This window comes from Callithrix jacchus, chromosome 17 (genome assembly GCF_049354715.1).
Source record: "Callithrix jacchus isolate 240 chromosome 17, calJac240_pri, whole genome shotgun sequence".
NCBI lineage: Eukaryota > Metazoa > Chordata > Mammalia > Primates > Cebidae > Callithrix > Callithrix jacchus.
Window position 1 is genome coordinate 54208071 of NC_133518.1, and position 22078 is coordinate 54230148.

The window sequence follows — 22078 nt, forward strand, 5'->3', positions numbered from 1 at the left end:
AGAGGAGGAATAGAGGGCTGAGACTATTTTAATATTTTTTAATTGAAAACCTCAGTGCTACAATGTAAAGGTTTTGATTACAGAACTAATACACGCCTCCTCTTCTACCCAAACGGAAACCTTCAATTAAACAATTTAATCAGAACAAAGTGAACAACAACCTGGTGTGTGCATCTTGCCCTATTATGAATTCTCAGATACAAAAGCCCGAGTAAAAAGAAACAATTTCAAACTGGTTATATTCCTTTTTTTTTTGAGACGGAGCCTTGCTGTCTCCCAGGCTGGAGTGCAGTGTTGCAATCTCAGCTCACTGCAACCTCCGCCTCCTGGGTTCAGCAATTCTTCTGCCTCAGCCTCCCAAGTACCTGGGACTACAGGTGCACACCACCACGCCCAGCTAATTTTTGTATCCTTAGTAGAGATGGGGTTTCAACATAATGGTCAGGCTGGTCTCAAACTCCTGACCTAGTGATCCACCCGCCTCGGCCTTCAAAAATGCTGGGATTACAGGCGTGAGCCACCGCAACTGGCCTATATTCCTTTTTTAAATTAAGTATTCTTTTTTTTTTTTTTTTTTTTGAGACAGAGTGTGGCTCTGTCACTCAGGCTAGAGTGCAACCTCCGCCTTCTGGGCTTAAGTGATCCTCCTGCCTCAGCCTCTTAAGTAGCTGGGACTACAGGTACACACTACCATGCCTGGTTAATTTTTTTTGTATTTTTAGTAGAGACAGGGTTTCACTATGTTGGCCAGGCTGGTCTCAAACCCGTGACCTCAAATGATCCACCCATGTTGGCCTCCCAAAGTGCTGAGATTACAGGTGTGAACCACTGCACCCAGCCGATTATATTCCTTTTTAAAATTTATCTTATTATTTCCCATTTCCGAACAAAAACATAAAAACTGGCAACATTCCTACAAGGTCTACATGTGCTCAATTTGTTTACCTCAAATATCTTATTCTTCCTAACAGGAAGGAGGAAAATCTGTGATCAGAGTGGAGAAATATAACCAATGGTGACCTAGCTGCAGGAAAATCTAACTCAAATAATACATCACTACACATTAAATGAAACAAGTAGGATAAATGGCTAGACGGCAAAAACAAAGACTCTGACTAAGAGCACTGCTCCAGAGAACACGCTCTGAAACACTTTGCAGGTATCACTGCATCTTCTCAAGATTTACAATTGGTTTAGATGTTACAAATTAAAACTGCTTTTGAATTTTAACCTATTTTAATAATTTTGCAGTTTTTTTTCATTTTGTTCTGTTTTATTTGAGACAGCTTTCTCACCTTGTCACCCAAGCTGGAGTGCAGTGGCATGATCGTAGTTCACCGCAACCTCTGTCTTCTGGGGCCAAACAATCCTCTTGCCTCAGCCTCCTAAGCATCTGGGACCACAAGTGCATGCCACCAATCCTGGCTAATATATTTTTTAAATTTTTAGTAGAGACAAAGTTTCACTGTTTCCCAGGCTGTTACTGAACTCCTGAGCTTAAGTGATCCTCCTGCCTCAGCCTCCCAGATAATTTTGCAGCTTTAGTAGTAATCACTCAATTTCAGCTCATTTTGGTATCTAAAAGAATATTTCAAGATGAAAAATGTTTGTTAAAATAGAGGTTAAGAAGGTAATTATCTCCCAGTCTAGATGATTAGGCAGACTTTGTTCAAGACACCTAGAAGACTGAAATAATGTTCCACATTTTCTTATCAAAAATGACTTTTTTTTTTTGAGACAGAGTTTCACTCTTGTTGCCCAAGCTGAAGTGCAATGGCACTATCTCGGCTCACCACAATCTCTGCCTCCCAGGTTTAAGCCATTCTCCTGCCTCAGCCTCCCTAGTAGCTGGGATTACAGGCATGCACCACCACGCTCGGCTAATTTTGTATTTTCAGTAGAGATGGGGTTTCTCCATGTTGGTCAGGCTGGTCTTGAGCTCCCAACCTTAGGTGATCCACCTGCCTCAGCCTCCCAAAGTACTGGGATTATAGGCGTCAGCCACGATGCCCGGCCAAAAACGACTTTTTAAATACCTCTTTGGGCTGGGCATGGTGGCTCATGCCTGCAGTTCCACAACTTTGGGAGGCTGAGGTGAGCAGATCACTTGAGACCAGGAGTTTAAGAGCAGCCTGGTCAACATGGCAAAACCCCATCTCTACTAAAAATACAAAAATTAGCTGGGTGTGGTGGCACACACTTGTAAGTCCTGCTACTTGGGAGGCTGAGGCATGAGAATCACTTGAGCCTGGGTGGTGGAGGTTGCAGTGAGCCAAGATCATACCACTGCCCTCCAGTGTGGGCAACAGAATAAGAATCTGTCTCAAAAATAAACAAACACCTCTTTACAGCAGATTTGCATATTTAGTTAAAAACAGATCCAGGCCAGGTATAGTGACTCATGCCTATAATCCCACCTATTTCAGAGGCTGAGACAAACAGATCATTTGAGCTCAGGAGTTCGAGACCAGCCTGGGCAACATGGTTAAAACCCCAACTCTATCACTGCACCCTAGCCTGGGTGACAGAATAAGACTCTGTCTCAAAAACAACAACAACAAAAACCCAAAACAGATCCAATCAATTCTACAGAAAAAGGTTTCCTGACTTTGTGCCATGGGAAAGTAAGCTCAAGGCATTATACTGATTAGCTTTATTTTTAACTAGACAAGGGTAAGTTTCTGACTTGCCCTCCCTCTTATTCCAGCACAGTTCCTAGTAGGGCATCAACATAGTATGTCGAGGCTGTCCACTAAGGGAATCACTGACACCAGAGAAGGTCTGTGAGCTCCTCAAGGGCAGGGGCCAGGTCTGTGCCTTCCAGGTGCTGACTGCTGTGCAGCAGATGGCTTGCTGCGGGGTCTTGTGCATGTGTGCTAAGTGTAGTCGCAAGCCTTCTCCAAGCAGCCTTGCAGTGATAATACAATCAAATAAACAGAAACAAAGAATAAAACATTTAAAGACTAGATTCCATTCCTCTTACCATCAGTAAAAAAATATGATCTGGTCCCATCTTGTCTAACATAAAAGTTTTCTCCAAGTTTGCTGCCAGCTTTAAACCTAAGCATGGCATGATCATACAGCCCGTAGTCACGAAACAAGACACTTTTTCCTGGTTTTAATACCTATGAAACAAAAGCAGGTTAAATGTGACTTTGGAGAACCCTGTCCAAATAAAACCTGATTAAATTAGGACTTAAAATGAATTTGTGATCATTATTAAGGGGACAGACTGAAATACACATAATACGGAACCAAAATGGCCTATTAGTTAAAAAGATATTAACTTCGGTCAGGACTCCACAACACTAAGACACTTTTGGTTTTTTTTTTTTGAGATGAAGTTCTGCTCCGTCGCCCAGGCCGGAGTGCAGCGGCATGATCTCAGCTCACTGCAACCTCCACCTTCCATGTTCAAGTGATTCTCAAGCCCCAGCCTCCCAAGTAGCTGGGATTATAGGTGCCTGCCATCATGCCCAGCTAATTTTTTAATTTTAGTAGAGATGAGGTTTCACCATGTTGGCCAGGCTGGTCTCAAACTCCTCACCTCAAGTGATCTGCCCAACTCAGGCTCCCAAAGTGTGGGGATTACAGGCATGAACCACCTTGCTGAGCCCTGAAGACACTTTTTGAGTACTTCCAAGAGCACTCTGGAATGTCCAGTGTCACAGGATTAAAGTGTTAGAGACCAACCTGGGCAATATAGTGAGACCACATCTCTACAAAAAATTAAAAATTAGCTGGATATGATGGTGTGTGCCTGTAGTTCTAGCTACTTGAGAGGCTCAGGTGGGAGAACTGCTTGAACCCAGGAGGTTGAGGTTGCAGTGAGCCATGTCCATGCCACTGCCCTCCAGTGTGAGTGACACAGCAAGACTCTGTCTCAAAAAAATAAAGTGTTAGAGACAATAAATAAAAGTGTTATCCTCATCAAAGCACTTTCTTACAACATTTTATTCACCATCTCCTAGTACTCAAACTGTATTCAACTTTTTTTTTTTAACAGTCCAGAGTTCTTTTCTTTTTTTTTTAACAACTATTATGCCATGAATTCATAGGGAATAGGTTCCAGCAGCTCAGTCAGGCTCCTTCCCACTGGTTCTCACACAGTGCATCCTCTCTGGGTGGAGCAGGCTGGCACTTCACTTGAACTTAGGTACCTTTCTCTTTGGCTTCTTTTTTTGATCCTTCTCCTTCACGCATTTCAGGAAGCTATCTCAACTCTTAGAGAGCTTGATGTGCTCAATATGCACATTAATTCTCTTGGCAAGAATCTTGCCCTTGTTTGTTTACAGAAATGCCAACAGCATGCTGGGGAACACTGTTTTGCCATGGTAACATTGGTGGGGCATTCCTTTTTGAACAGTACCCACTCCCTTGATGTCTACAATAGCACCTTTCTTATAGATTCACATATACGTGGCCAAAGGACAACTCCGTGTTTTCTAAGACGCCTAGAGAACATATATCGAGTGCCTCTCCTCTTTCCCTTTGTGTTCGTCATTTTCGTGAATTACTGGAAGATGGCGGTTCCTCAACTCTTTCTTTAAAAAAAAACAGAATATCATTTTGGCTTTTTACTGATTCAGGTTGGTTTTCCTCATTCTGAGTCTCAGCTCTCATTTCACTGTGCCACAATATGTAGCTCAATGACGGTGCTAATGACTGATACACGACTAGCATTTGACAGCTTCACCATACATTTTCTCATTGTATCTTCACCCAATTGTGAGACAAAGGAATGTGATTATTATTCTCATGTGAGATAAGGAAACCAATACTCAAAAGGGTTAAGTGATCATGCATTAACTCTTTTTTTAGAGACAAGGTATCGCTATGTTGGCCAGGGTGGTTTCGAACTCCTGACCTCAAGTGATTCACCTGCCTCAGCCTCCCAAAGTGCTGGGATTACAGATGTGAGCCACTGCACCTGGCCAAACTGTGGACTCTTGACCACTGAACCATAACTCCTCTCACCTCATAGCAGGACTCCATGGATTCCAGGTAACTGCAAAATCATCCTTGTCCCTGGGCTGGCCAAGCTCTAAAGAGCAGCCATGCCACTACACAAATCAGAATTTAGAGTGGATGTTTTATGCCAGAGGACCCCTTTCTAAACACTGACTACAGTCTACCTAGTGAGGATGGAGAGACCATGTGAATTTAGACAGTACATGAGCCTCATGAGAGAGGGTAAGCAAAAGAATCAGGACTGTCCAACCCTCAAGTGCAGGCCCAAATCACTAACCTTGTAAATGTTTTGTAAGACAAGGTGCATCTTATCAGGATGAATAGCTGAGAGCACAAATATCAACAAAACAACATCCACAGATTCTGGTGGTACATGATCCAGAAGATCATCTTTTGTCAGATCACACTGGAATACCTTGCATCTTTCTGTGTCATATAAAGGATTTTGCTAGAAGGGAAAAAATACAAATGGATTTTAATGCAACCACTATGCTGATACATATAGAAAATGGAAAAATACAACATCAAAAGGTGATCCTATTTCCACTTGTATATATAGAAATGATCACTTTGTTACCAGATAAAACTGATTAATAAATCACTCACATATAAAGCATGTAATATTCACTACTGCTACAAGGGGCAAGACTTCATTTTAATATATCATTTTTAACTGAGGAGAGAATAAGAGTATCACATATTCAAAACTGAGCATTTTAGAAGCATATTATTTCCAGAGGGATGGTGATCCAAAACTGGCCTCTGCTTCTTTCTGTTTCTTTAAAGAGACAGGGTCTCACTCTGTCCCCTGGGCTACATGGGTGGCATGATCATGGCTCACTGTAGCCTTCACCTTTTGAGCCCAAGTCATCCTCCCACCTCAGCCTCCAGAGCTGCTGGAACTACAGGTAGGCACCACTGCATCTGGCTAAATTTTTATTTTTTTAAAGATGGGGTCTTGCTATGTTGTCCAGGTTAGTTTTGAACTCCTGGCCTCAAATGATCCTCCGCCTTCAGCCTCACAAAGTGCCGGGATTACAGGCATGAACCACCATGTCCTGCTGGCCTCTGGCTTCCTTAATCCTCCTTTGAATCATCTGCTACAAGCCTAAACCCTATGAGAAGCCCTTCCAATTCCCCTGTTGAGATATTCCCACAGTACTTCTATGGTATATTTTTCTCTTGATGCAGCAAGCTAAATAAACTTAACCTTTCTTTTGACTACAAATGTGTCCCTGGTACATTTTGGTTCATAGGCTTCAGCATATGTATAAGAGTATTATGAAGAAAAATATTAAACTTTTCTTTCATGTAAATGTGGACCCAAATAGATATACAAAGTTTCTGGATGGGAAAATTAAATGCAAAGTTAAAAAGATGTCAATTCTCTTCATAATTCCATTTGTAAATCCAACAGAATCTCAACTGAATCCCAACAGATTTCCAGAAACTTGACAGGATGAATCTAATTCATCAGAAAAAATCTTTAAGAATAGCCGAGTCAGCCAGGCAAGGTGGCTCAGGTCAGTAAACCCAGCACTTTGGGAGGCTGAGGTGGGCAGATCACAAGGTCAAGAGATGGAAACCATCTTGGCCAACATAGTGAAACCCTGTCTCTACTAAAAATATAAAAATTAGCTGGGCAGGGAGTGTCTGTAATCCCAGCTACTTAGGAGGCTGAGGCAGGAGAATCCCTTGAATCCAGGAGGTAGAGGTTGCAGTGAGCCAAGATCGCACCACTGTATTCCAGCCTGGTGAAAGAGCGAGATTCCGTCTCAAAAACAAACAAAAAAAATAATAGCCAAGTCAGTTTTTTAAATGATGAACAATGAGGTGGGTGTGGTGGCTCATGCCTGTAATCCCAGCAACTTGGGAGGCTGAAGTGAAAGGATTGCTTTACTTCAAAGCTGCAGTGAGCTATGATCTGTGTCACTGCACACCAATCTCATCTTGTAAAAAATAAATAAAAAAGAAAATAATAATAAAGGAGGAGGTACACTACTGGACATCAAAATATATTACAAAATGTAGTAATAAAACAGTTTGAGAATGGAGAGAAATACATCACTGAGACAAAACAGAGTCCCAAAACAGACCTGTGTATACTGTATATATAAACAGGAATTTTGTATGTTATATGATAAAAGATAGACAAAGATGACAACTAGATAAAAAGGCAGATAAATAAAGATGACAATTATGAGTGAGGAAAAATTAATTTCTCATTCAATTTACAGTGTTCAGAAGAACTGGCTACCCATTTGAACTAAAGGACAAACACAGGCCCACTGTACCAGTTCAAATATGGACAAGCAGATCATTAGAGAACAACCCCCTCTCCCACACCCTACCACCAAGTCTCCAAGAATAACAGTAAACTGCAGCTGGGACAGCCGCAACACACAGACTCTTTGGGAAACAGTACAAAGGGAAGAACCAAATCCAAGAGAGGAGACAAAGCAAGTTGCTAGAGGAGTTTGAAGTCTCTGGTACCCACAGCAACAACAAACCTCACAAACAGCAACAAGAGACTTCAAACAACAGCCCAATTCATTACTAGATTATTACAAATCCCTATCCCTCAGTGTCTACTGGCTCTTATAATAAATATGTCCAGCTGTAACCAAAAAGTAGAAAACATCCCGGAAAGCAAGAAAAAATACAGTGTGAAGAGAATAAGCAAACACCAGAGCCAGACTCAAATATGACAGATGCTGGATCCAAAAGCTTAGGTATTTAAAATAATTACGATTAAAATGTCAAAGACTCTGATGGAAAAGATAGGTAACACGCAAAATCAGATACATAATTTCAGGGATGGAAACTATAAAAAGACTCAAAGAGAAATGATAAAAACCAAAAACATGGTAACAGAAAATGAACACTTTCAATAGGTTCCTCAATAAAACATGTACTGTCTAGGAAAGAGTCAGTGAACTTGATGATAAGACAATAGAAATTACACAGACTGAAAACGCAAAAAGGAAAAAACTGTGGAAAAAACCCTAAAACAATAGCATCTAAGGGTTGTGGGGAAATAGTAAATGTTACATATGTAACTGGAATCCCAGAGGGAGAAGAGAACAAGAGCTAAAGAAAGAATCTGAAGAAATAATGACCCTAATTTTTCCAGATTAAAAAACATAACCAAAATTATAAAATAACTATTTAATCAAGAATTACTAAGGGCAATATATAGGTAATTATGTCTAAATCCTAGCAGTAGCTGGGTGCAGTGGCTCACACCTGTAATCCCAGTACTTTGGGAGGCTGAGGCAGGAGGATCACTTGAGCCCAGGGGTTCAAAACCAGCCTGGGCTAGTAAGACCTCATCTCTAATTAAAAAAAAGTAAATTCTAGGAGAAAAGGATTCCTAAACAAGACATTAAAATGCACTTCAAAAGGAAAAGATTAATATTTTGCCATAATAACTTAAATCCTTTGTAGCCTGGGCAACACAACAGGTCCTCATTGCTACAAAAAGAAAAAAAATTTTTTTTGAGACGGAGTTTCTCTCTTGTTGCCCAAGCTGGAATGCAGTGGCACAATCTTGGCTCACTACAACCTCTGCCTCCTGGGTTTAAGTGATTCTACAGCCTCAGCCTCCAGAGCAGCTGAGATTACAGGCATTCGCCACCACACCCGACTAATTTTTGTATTTTTAGTAGAGACAGGGTTTCACCATGTTGGCCAGGCTGGTCTCAAACTTCTGAACACAGGTGATCTACCCGCCTCAGCCTCCCAAAGTGCTGGTATTACAGGCATGAGCCACCACGCCTGGCTCTACAAAAAAAATTTTGAAAATTAGGCAGACATGGTGGTGCATGCCCATGGTCCCAGCTCAGGCAGCTAAGGATCACCTGAACCCACAAGGTTGAGGCTGCAGTGAGCTGCGCTTGTACCACTTTTATCCAACCTAGGCTACAATGAGACCTTGTCTAAAAAAAAAAAAAAAATCCTGTGTGGAAAAAAAGATACCATAAAGCAATGCTGAACATACTGTAAGAAATATTTGCAACATATATACCACAACATCTAGAATATAGCCTGAAAATAAGAAAGAAAATGACAAACCAATAGAAAAATGGGCAGAAGTTACGAATGGACAATATAAGCTTCATGTGGGTAGGAATTTTTTTCTGTTCACTGTTTAACTCCAGTGCTTAAAACAGTGATTGGCACACATTAATCTCTCAATAAACAAATGTGGACCAAAGGAACTCACAGATAACTAATGCTATCGACCTTCCACAAGGTCTTCAACCTCTCTAGTAATACGGAAAACCAAATTAAAATATGGAGACATTTTTTGCCCACAAGATTGGTAAATATAAAAAAGACTGATATCAAGTGTTAAGGCAATAAAGAAAAAGATACCTTTATATTATTGGTGAAATTATAAATTAGTATGATCTTTTTGGAAGGAAACTTGGCATTGTCTATTAAAATGTAAATGTGCATGCTCTTCTTCCAAAGAATTTTTCATCATAGACAAATGTGCACGCACGTTTTGGGAAGCATATGCATGATGCTGATCACATTAACTCTATTTATAAGAACAAAAAAATCAGAAACAATTCAAATAAATATCAATAGGGTAACTGTTAAATATAGTATGGTATATCCATTCTATGGAATACTATAATAGGTAAATAAAATCCGCATGTACTAACATGAAAAACTCTGCAAAATATAATACTGTAGAGTGAGGAAAGCATGTTATAGTAAATATTATACCACAACTATTTAAAAAAAAAATCTACCATGTATTTAATGGACAAACAAGTGCTTATTTAAAACATCTAGACTTTCTAGATGTTTAGAAGTGCACAAAGTATGTTAAAAAGTAGAGGTAGTAAATAACACATTTTGTAGATATCCTTTTGTTAAAATTCACTGAAGTATCACCTTTTGGAAATGAAATGATCAAACCACTTCTCTAAGCAGTATACATCATTACATTTGGGTCAGGGGAAAAGGAGGAGAATAAAGTGCAAAGGGCTTTATACCAATGTGCTTATAGTGAGGCAAGATTGACCACTGTACCTTATTGTCCATGCGTTTTCTTTGACTTTGCTGAGCATATAGTGTATATGAAGGACAAATGCATCCTATTTTAGAACATCTAGTTCTAGATGTTAAAGAGGTTTCCAGTGGATTACTCAAGATGGCATGGTGAGAACAACCCAGGATTGAAGCTCTCGGTGAATGCGCGGAGGGTGAGTCAGGGCCACATTTCCAGATGGATCTTTGTTGCCCACAGAACGGGGAAATTCCCAGGTGTAAAAGAGATGCGGGACGCCAGGCAGAGGTTTTGGCTGGTGCAGCCAGCAGCCGGTGCAGCTGGCAGCCGGTGCAGCCGGTGCAGCCGGTGGCCGGCACTGTAGCGCAGCAGCGCTCCACAGCGCTCCACACAAAGTGCACTGGTCCGGGTGCCCTGCTGAACCAGCAATCTGAGACTTGAGAGGGCAGATTGGCATATCCATCTGATTGAATGGGACTTGGACAGTGAGCCAGGCCAGGAGATTCCAGGGAAATGGCATTTGGGGTAGTGCAGTGGGACAAACAAAACGGCAATTCCAAATGCTCCAGGTGGAGAGTTTCACTGTGGGCACAGCTGAACCCAGGATGGTGCAGCTCGGTGGGGGAGGGGCATCCGCCATTACCGAGGCAATCCACCCCTACTGAGGTACACGCCCATTGCTGACGCAGCCTGCCGTTGCCAAGGCAACCCGCCACAATACAGAGACTCCGCCTCAGGGCGTAGCCCGTGGCAGCAGGGTGGAGACTGCAGCAGCAGGGCAGAGCCTGCAGCAACAGGGTGAACCTCACACCAGCAGGGTGGAGCCTCGGCATGCAAGTAGTGAGTAGACTGCCTCCTAGCTGGGCAGGACAGCGCAACGGACACTCTCAAAGAAAGCCCCAACCCCCTGAGACAGAGCATCTGAGAAAAAAAGGGGTTTTTTAATGAGTTCCGCTGCAGCAGAATTAAACGTAGCAGCCTAACAGCCCTGAATGAACAACAGAGCTCACAGCTCAGCACTTGAGCTCCTATAAAGTACAGACTGTCTCCTCAAGCAGCTCCCTGACCCCTCTATATCCAAAAGACTGACATTTGGCAGGCATCATTCTGGGACAAAGATAGCAGAAAAAGAAAATGGTAGCATCCCTCACTGTCCGTAGCTGCTATAGGTGCACCCCAGACAAGCAGGGCCTGGAGTGGACCTCAGCAGTCATACAGTGGAGGGGCTAGACTGGTAGAAGGAAAACCAAGTAACAGAAATACTTCATCATCAACAATCTGGGAGTCCACTCAGAGACCCAATCGAAAAGTCAGAAACTACTCAGATGACAGGTGGATAAATCCACAAAGATGGGAAGAAACCAGCGCAAAAAGGAGGAAAACACCCGAAACCAGAACACCTCGCCTCCTAGAAAGGACCAAAACTCCTCACCAGCAAGGGAACAAAGCTGGACGGAGAATGACTGTGACGAAATGACGGAATTAGACTTCAGAAGGTGGATAATGAGAAACTTTTGTGAGCTAAAAGAACATGTTTTAAATCAATGCAAAGAAACTAAGAACCTTGAAAAAAAATTTGAAAAAAGATTCGAGGAAATGATAACAAGAATGGATAACTTAGAGAGGAATATGAATGAATTAAAGGAGCTGAAAAACACAATAGGAGAACTTCACGAAGCATGCACAAGTTTCAACAGCTGAATTGACCAGGCAGAAGAAAGAATATCAGAAGTCAAAGATCAACTCAATGAAATAAAATGAGAAACCAAGATCAGAGAAAAAAGCACAAAAAGGAATGAACAAAGTCTCCAAGAAATGTGGGACTATGTGAAAAGACCTAACCTACATTTGATAGGTGTACCAGAATGTGACGAAGAGAATGAATCCAAGCTGGAAAATACTCTTCAGGACATTATCCAGGAAAATTTCCCCAACCTAGCAAGACAGGCCAACACTCAAATGCAGGAAAGACAGAGAACACCACAAAGATATTTCGCAAGAAGAGCAACCCCAAGGCACATAATCGTCAGATTCAACAAGGTTGAAATAAAGGAGAAAATACTAAGGGCAGCCAGAGAGAAAGGTCGGGTCACCCACAAAGGGAAGCCCTTCAGACTCACAGCAGATCTCTCGGCAGAAACACTACAAGCCAGAAGAGAGTGGGGGCCAATATTCAACATCCTTAAAGAACTCTGAACCTAGAATTTCATATCGAGCCAAACTGAGCTTCAGAAGTGAAGGAAAAATAAAATCCTTTGTGAACAAGCAAGTACTCAGAGATTTTGTCACCACCAGGCCTGCTTTACAAGAGCTCCTGAAAGAGGCACTACACATAGAAAGGAACAACCAGTACCAGCCATTCCAAAATCACACTAAATGCTAAAGAGCATCAACATAATGAAGAATCTACAACAACTAACGGGCAAAACAGCCAGCTAGCATCAAAATGGCAGTATCAAATTCACACATAACAATATTAACCTTAAATGTAAATGGACTAAATGCACCAATCAAAAGACACAGACTGGCAAATTGGATAAAAATCCAAAACCCATCAGTGTGCTGTATTCAGGAAACCCATCTCACATGCAAGGATACACAAAGGCTCAAAATAAAGGGATGGAGGAAGATTTACCAAGCAAATGCAGAGCAAAAAAAAGCAGGAGTTGCAATTCTCATCTCTGATAAAATAGACTTTAAAGCAACAAAGATCAAGAGACAAAGAAGGCCATTACATAATGGTAAAAGGATCAATACAACAAGAATAGCTAACGATCCTAAACATATATGGACCCAATACAGGAGCACCCAGATACATAAGGCAAGTTCTTAACGACTTACAAAGAGACTTAGACTCCCACACAATAATAGTGGGAGACTTTAACACTCCACTGTCAATATTAGACAGATCAACCAGACAGAAAATCAACAAGGATATCCAGGGCTTGAACTCAGACCTGGAGCAAGCAAACCTGATAGACATTTACAGAACTCTCCACCCCAAATACACAGAATATACATTCTTCTCAGCACCATATCACACCTACTCTAAAATTGACCACATAATTGGAAGTAAAGCACTCCTCAGCAAATGCAAAACAACTGAAATCATAACAAACAGTCTCTCAGACCATAGTGCAATCAAGTTAGAACTCAGAATTCAGAAACCAACCCAGAACCGCACAGCTTCATGGAAACTGAACAACTGGCTCTTGAACGTTGACTGGATAAACAACGAAATGAAGGCAGAAATAAAGAAGTTCTTCAAAACCAATGAGAACGAAGACACAACATACCAGAATCTCTGGGACATATTTAAAGCAGTTTCTAGAGGAAAATATATAGCAATAAGTGCCCATATGAGGAGAATGGAGAGATCCAAAATTGACACCCTATCGTCAAAATTGAAAGAGCTAGAGGAGCAAGATCAAAAAAGCTCAAAACCCAGCAGAAGACAAGAAATAACTAAGATCAGAGCTGAACTGAAGGAGATAGAGACACGAAAAAACCCTTCAAAAAATCAATAAATCCAAGAGCTGGTTTTTTGAAAAGATCAACAAAATAGGCCACTAGCCAGATTGATTAAAAATAAAAGAGAGAACAACCAAATAGATGCAATAAAAAATGATAAAGGGGAAATCACCACAGATTCCACAGAAATTCAAACCATCATCAGAGAATATTACAAACAACTCTATGCACATAAACTAGTAAACCTGGAAGAAATGGATAAATTCCTGGACTCCTGTGTCCTCCCAAGCCTAAACCAGGAGGAAGCTGAAACTATGAATAGACCAATAACAAGGTCTAAACCAGGAGGAGGCTGAAACTATGAATAGACCAATAACAAGGTCAGAAGTCAAGGCAGCAATTAAGGGCCTACCACAAAAAAAAAGCCCAGGTCCAGATGGGTTCACAGCCAAATTCTACCAGACACACAAACAGGAGCTGGTACCATTCCTTCTGAAACTATTCCAAATAATCCAAAAAGAGGGAAGCCTTCCCAAATCATTTTATGAGACCAATATCATCCTGATACCAAAACCCGGCAGAGACCCAACAAGAAAAGAAAACTTCAGGCCAATATCCATGATGAACATAGATGCAAAAATCTTCAATAAAATATTGGCAAGCTGATTGCAACAGCACATCAAAAAACTTATCCATCATGATCAAGTAGGATTCATCCCGGGGATGCAAGGCTGGTTCAACATACGCAAGTCTATAAACGTAATTCACCACATAAAGAGAACCAAAAACAAAAACCACATGATTATCTCAATTGACGCAGAGAAGGCATTCAACAAAATTCAACAGCCCTTTATGCTAAAAACCCTCAATAAACTTGGTATCGATGGAACATATCTCAAAGTAATAAAAGCTATTTATGACAAACCAACAGCCAATATCATACTGAATGGGCAAAAACTGGAAGCATTCCCTTTGAAATCCAGCACTAGACAAGGATGCCCTCTTTCACCACTCCTATTCAATAAAGTACTGGAAGTTCTAGCCAGAGCAATCAGGCAAGAAAAAGAAATAAAGGGTATTCAAATAGGAAAGGTGGAAGCCAAATTGTCTCTATTTGCAGATGACATGATAGTATACCTAGAAGACCCCATCGCCTCAGCCCAAAAACTCCTGAAACTGATAAGCAACTTCAGCAAAGTCTCAGGATATAAAATCAATGTGCAAAAATCACAAGCATTCCTGTACACCAATAACAGACTGAAAGAAAGCCAAATTAAGAACGAACTGCCATTCACAATTGCTACAAAAAGAATAAAATACCTAGGAATACAACTCACAAGGAACGTAAGGGACCTCTTCAAGGAAAACTACAAACCACTGCTCAACGAAATAAGAGAGGACACAAACAAATGGAGAAACATTCCGTGTTCATGGTTAGGAAGAATTAATATCGTGAAAATGGCTATACTGCCCAAAGTAATTTACAGAATCAACGCTATCCACATCAAGCTACCATTGACTTTCTTCACAGAACTGGAAAAAACCACCATGAACTTCATATGGAACCAAAAGAGAGCCCACATAGCCAAGTCAATTCTAAGCAAAAAGAACACAGCGGGGGGCATCACACTACTGATTTCAAACTATACTACAAGGCTACAGTAATCAAAACAGCATGGTACTGGTACCAAAACAGAGATATAGACCAATGGAACAAAACAGAGGCATCAGAGGCAACACAACATATCTACAACCATACAATCTTTGATAAACCTGACAAAAACAAGCAATGGGGAAAGGAGTCCCTGTTTAATAAATGGTGTTGGGAAAACTGGCTAGCCATGTGGAAAGCAGAAACTGGACCCTGTCCTGACACCTTACACTAAAATTAACTCCAGATGGATTAAAGACTTAAACATAAGACCTGGCACCATAAAAACCCTAGAAGGAAATCTAGGCAAAACCATCCAGGACATAGGAGTAGGCAAGGACTTCATGACCAAAACACCAAAAGCATTGGCAACAAAAGCCAAAATAGACAAATGGAACCTAATCAAACTCCACAGCTTCTGCATGGCAAAAGAAACAGTCACTAGAGTGAATTGGCAACCAACAGAATGGGAAAAAATTTTTGCAGTTTACCCATCTGACAAAGGGCTGATATCCAGAATTTACAAAGAACTCAAACAAATTTACAGGAAAAAAACAAACACGCCCATTCAAAAATGGGCAAAGGATATGAACAGACACTTTACAAAAGAAGACATATACGAAGCCAACAATCATATGAAAAAATGCTCATCGTCACTGGTCATCAGAGAGATGCAAATCAAAACCACATTGAGATACCATCTCAAGCCAGTTAGAATGGTGATCATTAAAAAATCTGGAGACAACAGATGCTGGAGAGGATGTGGAGAAAAAGGAACACTTTTACACTGTTGGTGGAAGTGTAAATTAGTTCAATCATTGTGGAAGACAGTGTGGCGATTCCTCAAGGCCTTAGAAATAGAAATTCCATTTGACCCAGCAATCCCATTACTGGGTATATATCCAAAGGACTATAAATCGTTCTACTACAAGGACACATGTACACGAATGTTTATTGCAGCACTGTTTACAATAGCAAAGACCTGGAATCAACCCAGATGCCCACTGATGATAGACTGGATTGGGAAAATGGGGCACATATACACCATGGAATATTATGCAGCAATCAGAAATGATGAGTTTGTGTCGTTTGTAGGGACATGGATGAATCTGGAGAACATCATCCTCAGCAAACTGACAAGAACAGAAAACGAAACACCGCATATTCTCACTCATAGGCGGGTGATGAAAAATGAGAACACATGGACACAGGGAGGGGAGTACTAAACACTGGGGTCTATTGAGGGGAAAAGGGGAGGTCCAGTGGGCGGGGGAGCTGGGGAGGGATAGCCTGGGGAGAAATGCCAAATGTGGGTGAAGGGGAGAAAGGAAGCAAAACACACTGCCATGTGTGTACCTATGCAACTGTCTTGCATGTTCTGCACATGTACCCTAAAACCTAAAATGCAATAAAAAATTAAAAAAAAAAAAAAAAAAAAAGAGGTTGCCAGCATATGACAAGAGTCAGTAACCTAATACATTGAGTACACTTTGTGTTCAAATTCATAGGAAAGACTGTTCTTAATAACACTTAGGGAAGTGAAATTGTTAAAATCCCCTCTAGGCATTACAGATGCTTATACCTATCCACTGAGTTGATAGAGGTGGGAAGTGTTCTGTGCCAGAATGTTCCTATTTAGATGGCACTTTCAAATGACAGCTTATTATTTATGTGTACCACTTATTCAATGCTATGGCATATATAGTGGAAAACTTAAGTCCTATTTGAAACATCTAGTCTTTCTAGACATTTAAACGTACACAACGTATGTGTACTTCTGGCATTGTAGAGGGCTAAAGTAACCAAAGTACAGGGCTAATGTAACATCCTTTGAGCATTTTCTGTTATTTCATAGGACTGGTTGCATTTTGGGAATGGAATTTTTGAAACTGATGATGTCTTAAAGTGTATGCTGACTATTCACTGGCTGGTAGTGGGCAGGGGGAGGAGGAAGTATGCAGAGAGAAGGATTCTGTGCCCTTGAGTCAGATTACTTCAGATTGTCTAGCCATTGTTCTATATGTGCATCTCAGTTAATACTGCTGTGTATTAAAGGATAAACAAGTCCCTGATGCTCAAACTATACTAAAAGTAGAGGTAGTAAAATAATCCATTTTTTAGTTTTTAGGAAGGACTATGCTCTGGGAATTACCTTTGTTAACTGACCTCTTGGAACTAGACATAGTCCTCACTTAGTCACTGGAATGGTAGAAGAGGAAGAAGAAGGGGTAGAGGGAAGGGCTCTTTGCCAGAATTTCCATATTTAGAAGATGGTTTGAGATGATAACCATAGGTCTATATGTACATTTTTTGGTAAAGTACATGTGTTTATTGTGGACAGAGTTCATTATTTTGCAACACCTAACCTTTACAGACGTCTTGATGTGACAACATATGATAAAAAGCAGAGCTACCCCATAACTATATATGTCTACTATGTACCTACAAAATTATTTTAAAACTAGGGCTAGTGAATTTGCCAATTTATGAATAGGTTTTTGTTATAACTGATAGAAAAGATGAAAGTTGGACATGGAATTGTTAAACCACCTCTGAGCAATGTATATATCAGCATTTGTTCATTAGAGGGGAACAGAGGGGTAGAAGTATAAAGAGATAGATGTATGCAGATGTATTCATATTTATATTTTGACAATAGCCACTAATGCAAGTTAGTTTCTCTTGGCTGTACTATGGGAATACACTAAGTAATTCAATGGAAACGTATCTTCTTGGTAATATTTTAGTGGCAAAGATCCCATAATAAATTCTCTCAGAAACATTATACTTGGGATACTCTGTTACTTTATGTTCCATTTTAAATTGAGCATTAAGGCAATACAGTCTTTCATTGGGAACTCTGCCAATACTTCTACCTAGAGGACTGTTGCCATTCTAGTCTTCTACGAAATTTTTGTCCCAAGACAGGTGAGATTATATTTTCTTCAAACAGATTGAGTTGGTGTAGGGTGTTCTTGGTTATCAAAATACTCATACAGCTTTGAGACTTTCAATTGGTAAATATTCATAATGTGTGATAAAACATAATACATACTATATGATATCAAACCCATAAAATTGGATAATGTGTCTATACATACACAGGACCTAGAAGGACAAGTTAAACTGTAAACCGGTTGTGATTGTGGATGACTTTGTTCTTTGCTTCTTGTGTTTCTCAGCTTCCTATAGTAAACATATTAACTTTTTAAAAATAAAGGGTTTAGGTTTTGCTTTTGTTTTTGTTTTTTTGAGATAGCCTGTCACCCAGGCTAGAATGCAGTAGCATGATCATAGCTCATGCAGCCTCAAACTCCTGAGCTCAAGTGGTTTTCCTGCCTCAGCCTCCCAAACAGGTGGGACTACAGGCACACACCACCACACCTGGCTAATTAAAACTTTTTTGGCCAGGCGAGGTGGCTCACACCTGTAATCCCAACACTTTGGGAGGCTGAGGTGGATGGATCACCTGAGGTCAGGAATTCGAGACCAGCCTGTCCAACACAGTGAAACCCCATCTCTACTAAAAATACAAAAAAATTAGCTAGGTGTGGTGGCGGGTGGCTGTAATCCTAGCTACTTGGAAGGCTGAGACAGGAGAAATGCTTGAACCCAGGAGGTGGAGGTTGCAGTGAGCTGAGATTGCACCATTGCACTCCAGTCTGGGCAACAGAGGAGAGACTCCATCTCAAACAATAAAATAAAATAAAAAATAAAGGATATAAGTGTAAAAGGTAGTACTTGACTGGATTATAAAAAGCTATAGGTAGGGGGTGGTGGCTCATGCCTATAATCCCACACTCTGGGAGGCCAAGGCAGAAGAATCGCCTGAGCCCAAGAGTTTGAGACCAGCCTAGGCAATATAGGGAGACCTCATTTCTACAAAAATTTAAAAATTAGCCAGGGTCAGGTGCCATGGCTAGCACCTGTAATCTCAGCACTTTGGGAGGCCGAGTTGGGAGGATTGCTTGAGCCCAGGAGTTCCAGCCCAGCAACATAGTGAGACCGTATCTCTAAAATTTAATTTAAAAAAATTTTAATTAAAAAGAAATAATAGCTGGGCACAGTGGCACATGCCTGTAGTCTCAGCTACTTGGGAGACTGAGGTGGGAGAATCTGCTTCAGCCAAGGAGGTCAAGACTCCAGTGAGTTATGATTGTGCCACTGTACTCCAGCCTGGGTTACAGAGTAAAACCATGTATCAAACAAAAACAAAAACCAGCTATAAAAGATACTTGGAAGCCAGGTGCAGTGGCTTATGCTTGTAATCCCAGCACTTTGGGAGGCCAAGGCTGGTTGATCACTTGAGCCCAGGAGTTCAAGACCATCCTGGACAACATAGTGAGACCCTATCTCTACAGAAAAATTTTTAAAATTAGGCAGGCGTGGTAGTGCATGCCTATAGTCTCCGCTACTTGAGAGGTTAAGGTGGAAGAATCACTCAAGCCCAGGAGGCGAAGGCTGCAGTAAGTCATGTTCATGCCACCGCACTTCAGACTGGGTGATAAAGACCCTGTCTCTAAAAAAGTAAAAAATAAAACTAAAAGACACCTGGAACTATCTGGGGAAATCTGAATCTGGAGTGGATGTTAATGACATTGGGGGATGATAGTTATTTTATTTATTTATTTGTTTATTTTAAGACAGTCTTGCTGTGTTGCCTAGGCTGGAGTATAGTGGTACACAATCTTGACTCACTGCTACCTCCACTTCCTGGACTCAAGTAATCTTCACACCTCAGCCTCCTGATTAGCTGGGATTACAGGCGTGTACTATCATATTCAGCTAATTTTTTTTTTGTAAAGACAAGGTTTCACCAGCTGGGCACAGTGATTCATGCCTGTAATCCAGCACTTTGGGAGGCTGAGGCAGACGAATTACCTGAGGTCAGGAGTTCAAGACCAGCCTGGCTAACATAGTGAAACCCTGTTTCTAGTAAAAATACAAAAGATTAGCTGAGTGTGGTGAGGGGGTCTATAATCCCAGCTACTCGGGAGGCTGAGGCAGGTTCACTTGAACCCAGGAGGCAGAGGTTACAGTAAGCCGAGATCACACCATTGCACTCCAGCTTGGGCAACAAGAGCAAAATGCCATCTCAGAAAAAAAAAAAAAAGGCTTCACCATGTTGCCCAGGTTAGTCTTGAAGTACTGGGTGCAAGCCATCCACCAGCATCAGCCTCCCAAAGTGTTGGGATTACAAGTATGGCAGGCCAGATTACAGTTATTTTTGTTACATATGACAAACTTATTGTGGCTATGTACAAGGGGAGATATATGCAAACATATTTAGGAGTGAAATGTCTTGACATTTGTAATATACTTTAAAATGGTTCAGCAAAGAAAAATTGTAAAGCAAAAGATGTTAATTATATGGGTGTCACTATTGTTCTTGAATAAAGCTGTGTTTCTGCATGCACTGTATATGTATGTACGCAGGAAAACTACATTTACGGTGACTATAACTGGTTAGCTCGAGGGACGACTAGAATTGGGCAAATGGGTATAAAAGGCAGATCAAACAAGATCTGCAAGAAAAGAGAAGCACAGCAGCATACACGGATAATATACCAACCTCAACATATTCAACTGCTCTTGGAGAAAAATCACAGGCGTAGGCAAAGATATTCGGATCTTCTTCTAAAAGTGGGAATAAACAGTTTCCAACTCCACAGCCAGCTTCAAGCATTGTTAACTTTTGATCTTCAAACTGGGGGAAAAATAGCCCAAAGTTATAGTACATTACATTTGCATAACGAAGAAATAAACCAAACTAAAAGGTCCAGAATATGAGAGGTCTCTGACCCCATGGAGCAGATGATAAACAAGTGAACTAATAAGCAAAAGCTAAGACTGCTACTTCATTTGTCATCCAACATTAACAGTTTGGTGTGGAGGATAAAAACAGCACAATGGCTAACTCGGCTCTGGAGTTAAACTCTCAGCACTCAAATCTCAACTCCTTGGGCAAATCTCGGTGCCACAATTTTACCTTGGGGACAAATGAGGACAATACTAATACACTTCACAGAGCCTGTAGAAGGCTCAGATGATAGGACATGTAAAGTTCTTAGAAAGGGCCATGGTAAATAGTTCACTAACATTATTATTATTATTATCATTATTTTGACTTTGTCACTGAAGTCACTCAGTATGGATTTATATTTTTGTTCTTTTTAAATTCTAATGTTTAAATTTTTTAAAATTTAGAACACAGGGTCTCACTATGCTGCCCAGGCTTGGCTAATTCACACAGGCACAAGTTGCCTGCCAGAGCCTCTGGAGTAGCTGGGCGACAGCCACCATATCTAGCTCTTGAATTTAATATTTAATGTTTACAACTATCAGATCAGCTTAAAGAAACAGAAAACACCCTCTAAAGTTCTCTCTCCTATGTGTTAACCAAACCAAAAAATGAGAAAACTTTGGTGTTAAGACCAAAAAGTATATTTTTCTCCCAAAATGCAAAGCTTTTGGATAGGTTTCTTAAATTTTCTACTTCACACTCTCCCTAAGATTGCAATAAAGCACACCTTTTCACATTTTAAATGAAAAACAGCTCAGATAAGGTGTAATATTAGCTTACCTCTCTACATGATCTTAGCTCCTTAAACTCTCTGGTGGTCCAGTGTCTATCTTTGAAGAAATTAGTGCTATTTCTTTTGTAAAAAAGATCCCAGTTTTTCTGAGCCTCTTGTTCCAATTTTTGCTGTTTAAAATCAGACACCAAAGTTTGGTCTCTTTTCAGTTTCTCCTCTTCTTCAGAGCTGAGAATCCTTGCCTGCAGCCCTTTCCTTTGCAAAGAAGCCATCTCAGAAACTGACGGTAACAGAAACTTAAGGCAGCTGAAGATTCTCCATCCCCAAACAATATAAATCCATGCTAATGAGTCAGATGCATTTCCTCAGGTGAGTTGCTTCGCAGAAAAAAGAATGAGATTCTGGTTAGTGGTTCTAGAACAGTGC

The 22078-nt window shown here is 40.7% G+C and overlaps 1 protein-coding gene across 7 annotated transcripts in view; it reads right to left on the minus strand.

Annotated features, from left to right (window-relative positions):
- METTL6 (methyltransferase 6, tRNA N3-cytidine) overlaps positions 1 to 22078 on the minus strand; it is a 42955-nt gene that overhangs the window by 20013 nt on the left and 864 nt on the right. For 4 of the 7 annotated variants that reach the window (XM_035278346.3, XM_008983852.5, XM_017965873.4 and 1 more), the window contains exons 2-5: positions 21700 to 22029; positions 20689 to 20823; positions 5249 to 5419; positions 2984 to 3125 (exon numbers count right to left, since the gene is read on the minus strand). In XM_035278346.3, the coding sequence (XP_035134237.1) occupies positions 2984 to 3125; positions 5249 to 5419; positions 20689 to 20823; positions 21700 to 21924 (673 nt within the window). In that variant the 5' untranslated portion in view covers positions 21925 to 22029. Of the gene's footprint in view, positions 1 to 1295; positions 1579 to 2983; positions 3126 to 5248; positions 5420 to 20688; positions 20824 to 21699; positions 22030 to 22078 lie in introns of all 7 variants that reach the window. The other 3 variants (XM_054247128.2, XM_054247127.2, XR_013528655.1) reach the window with 2 other exon arrangements.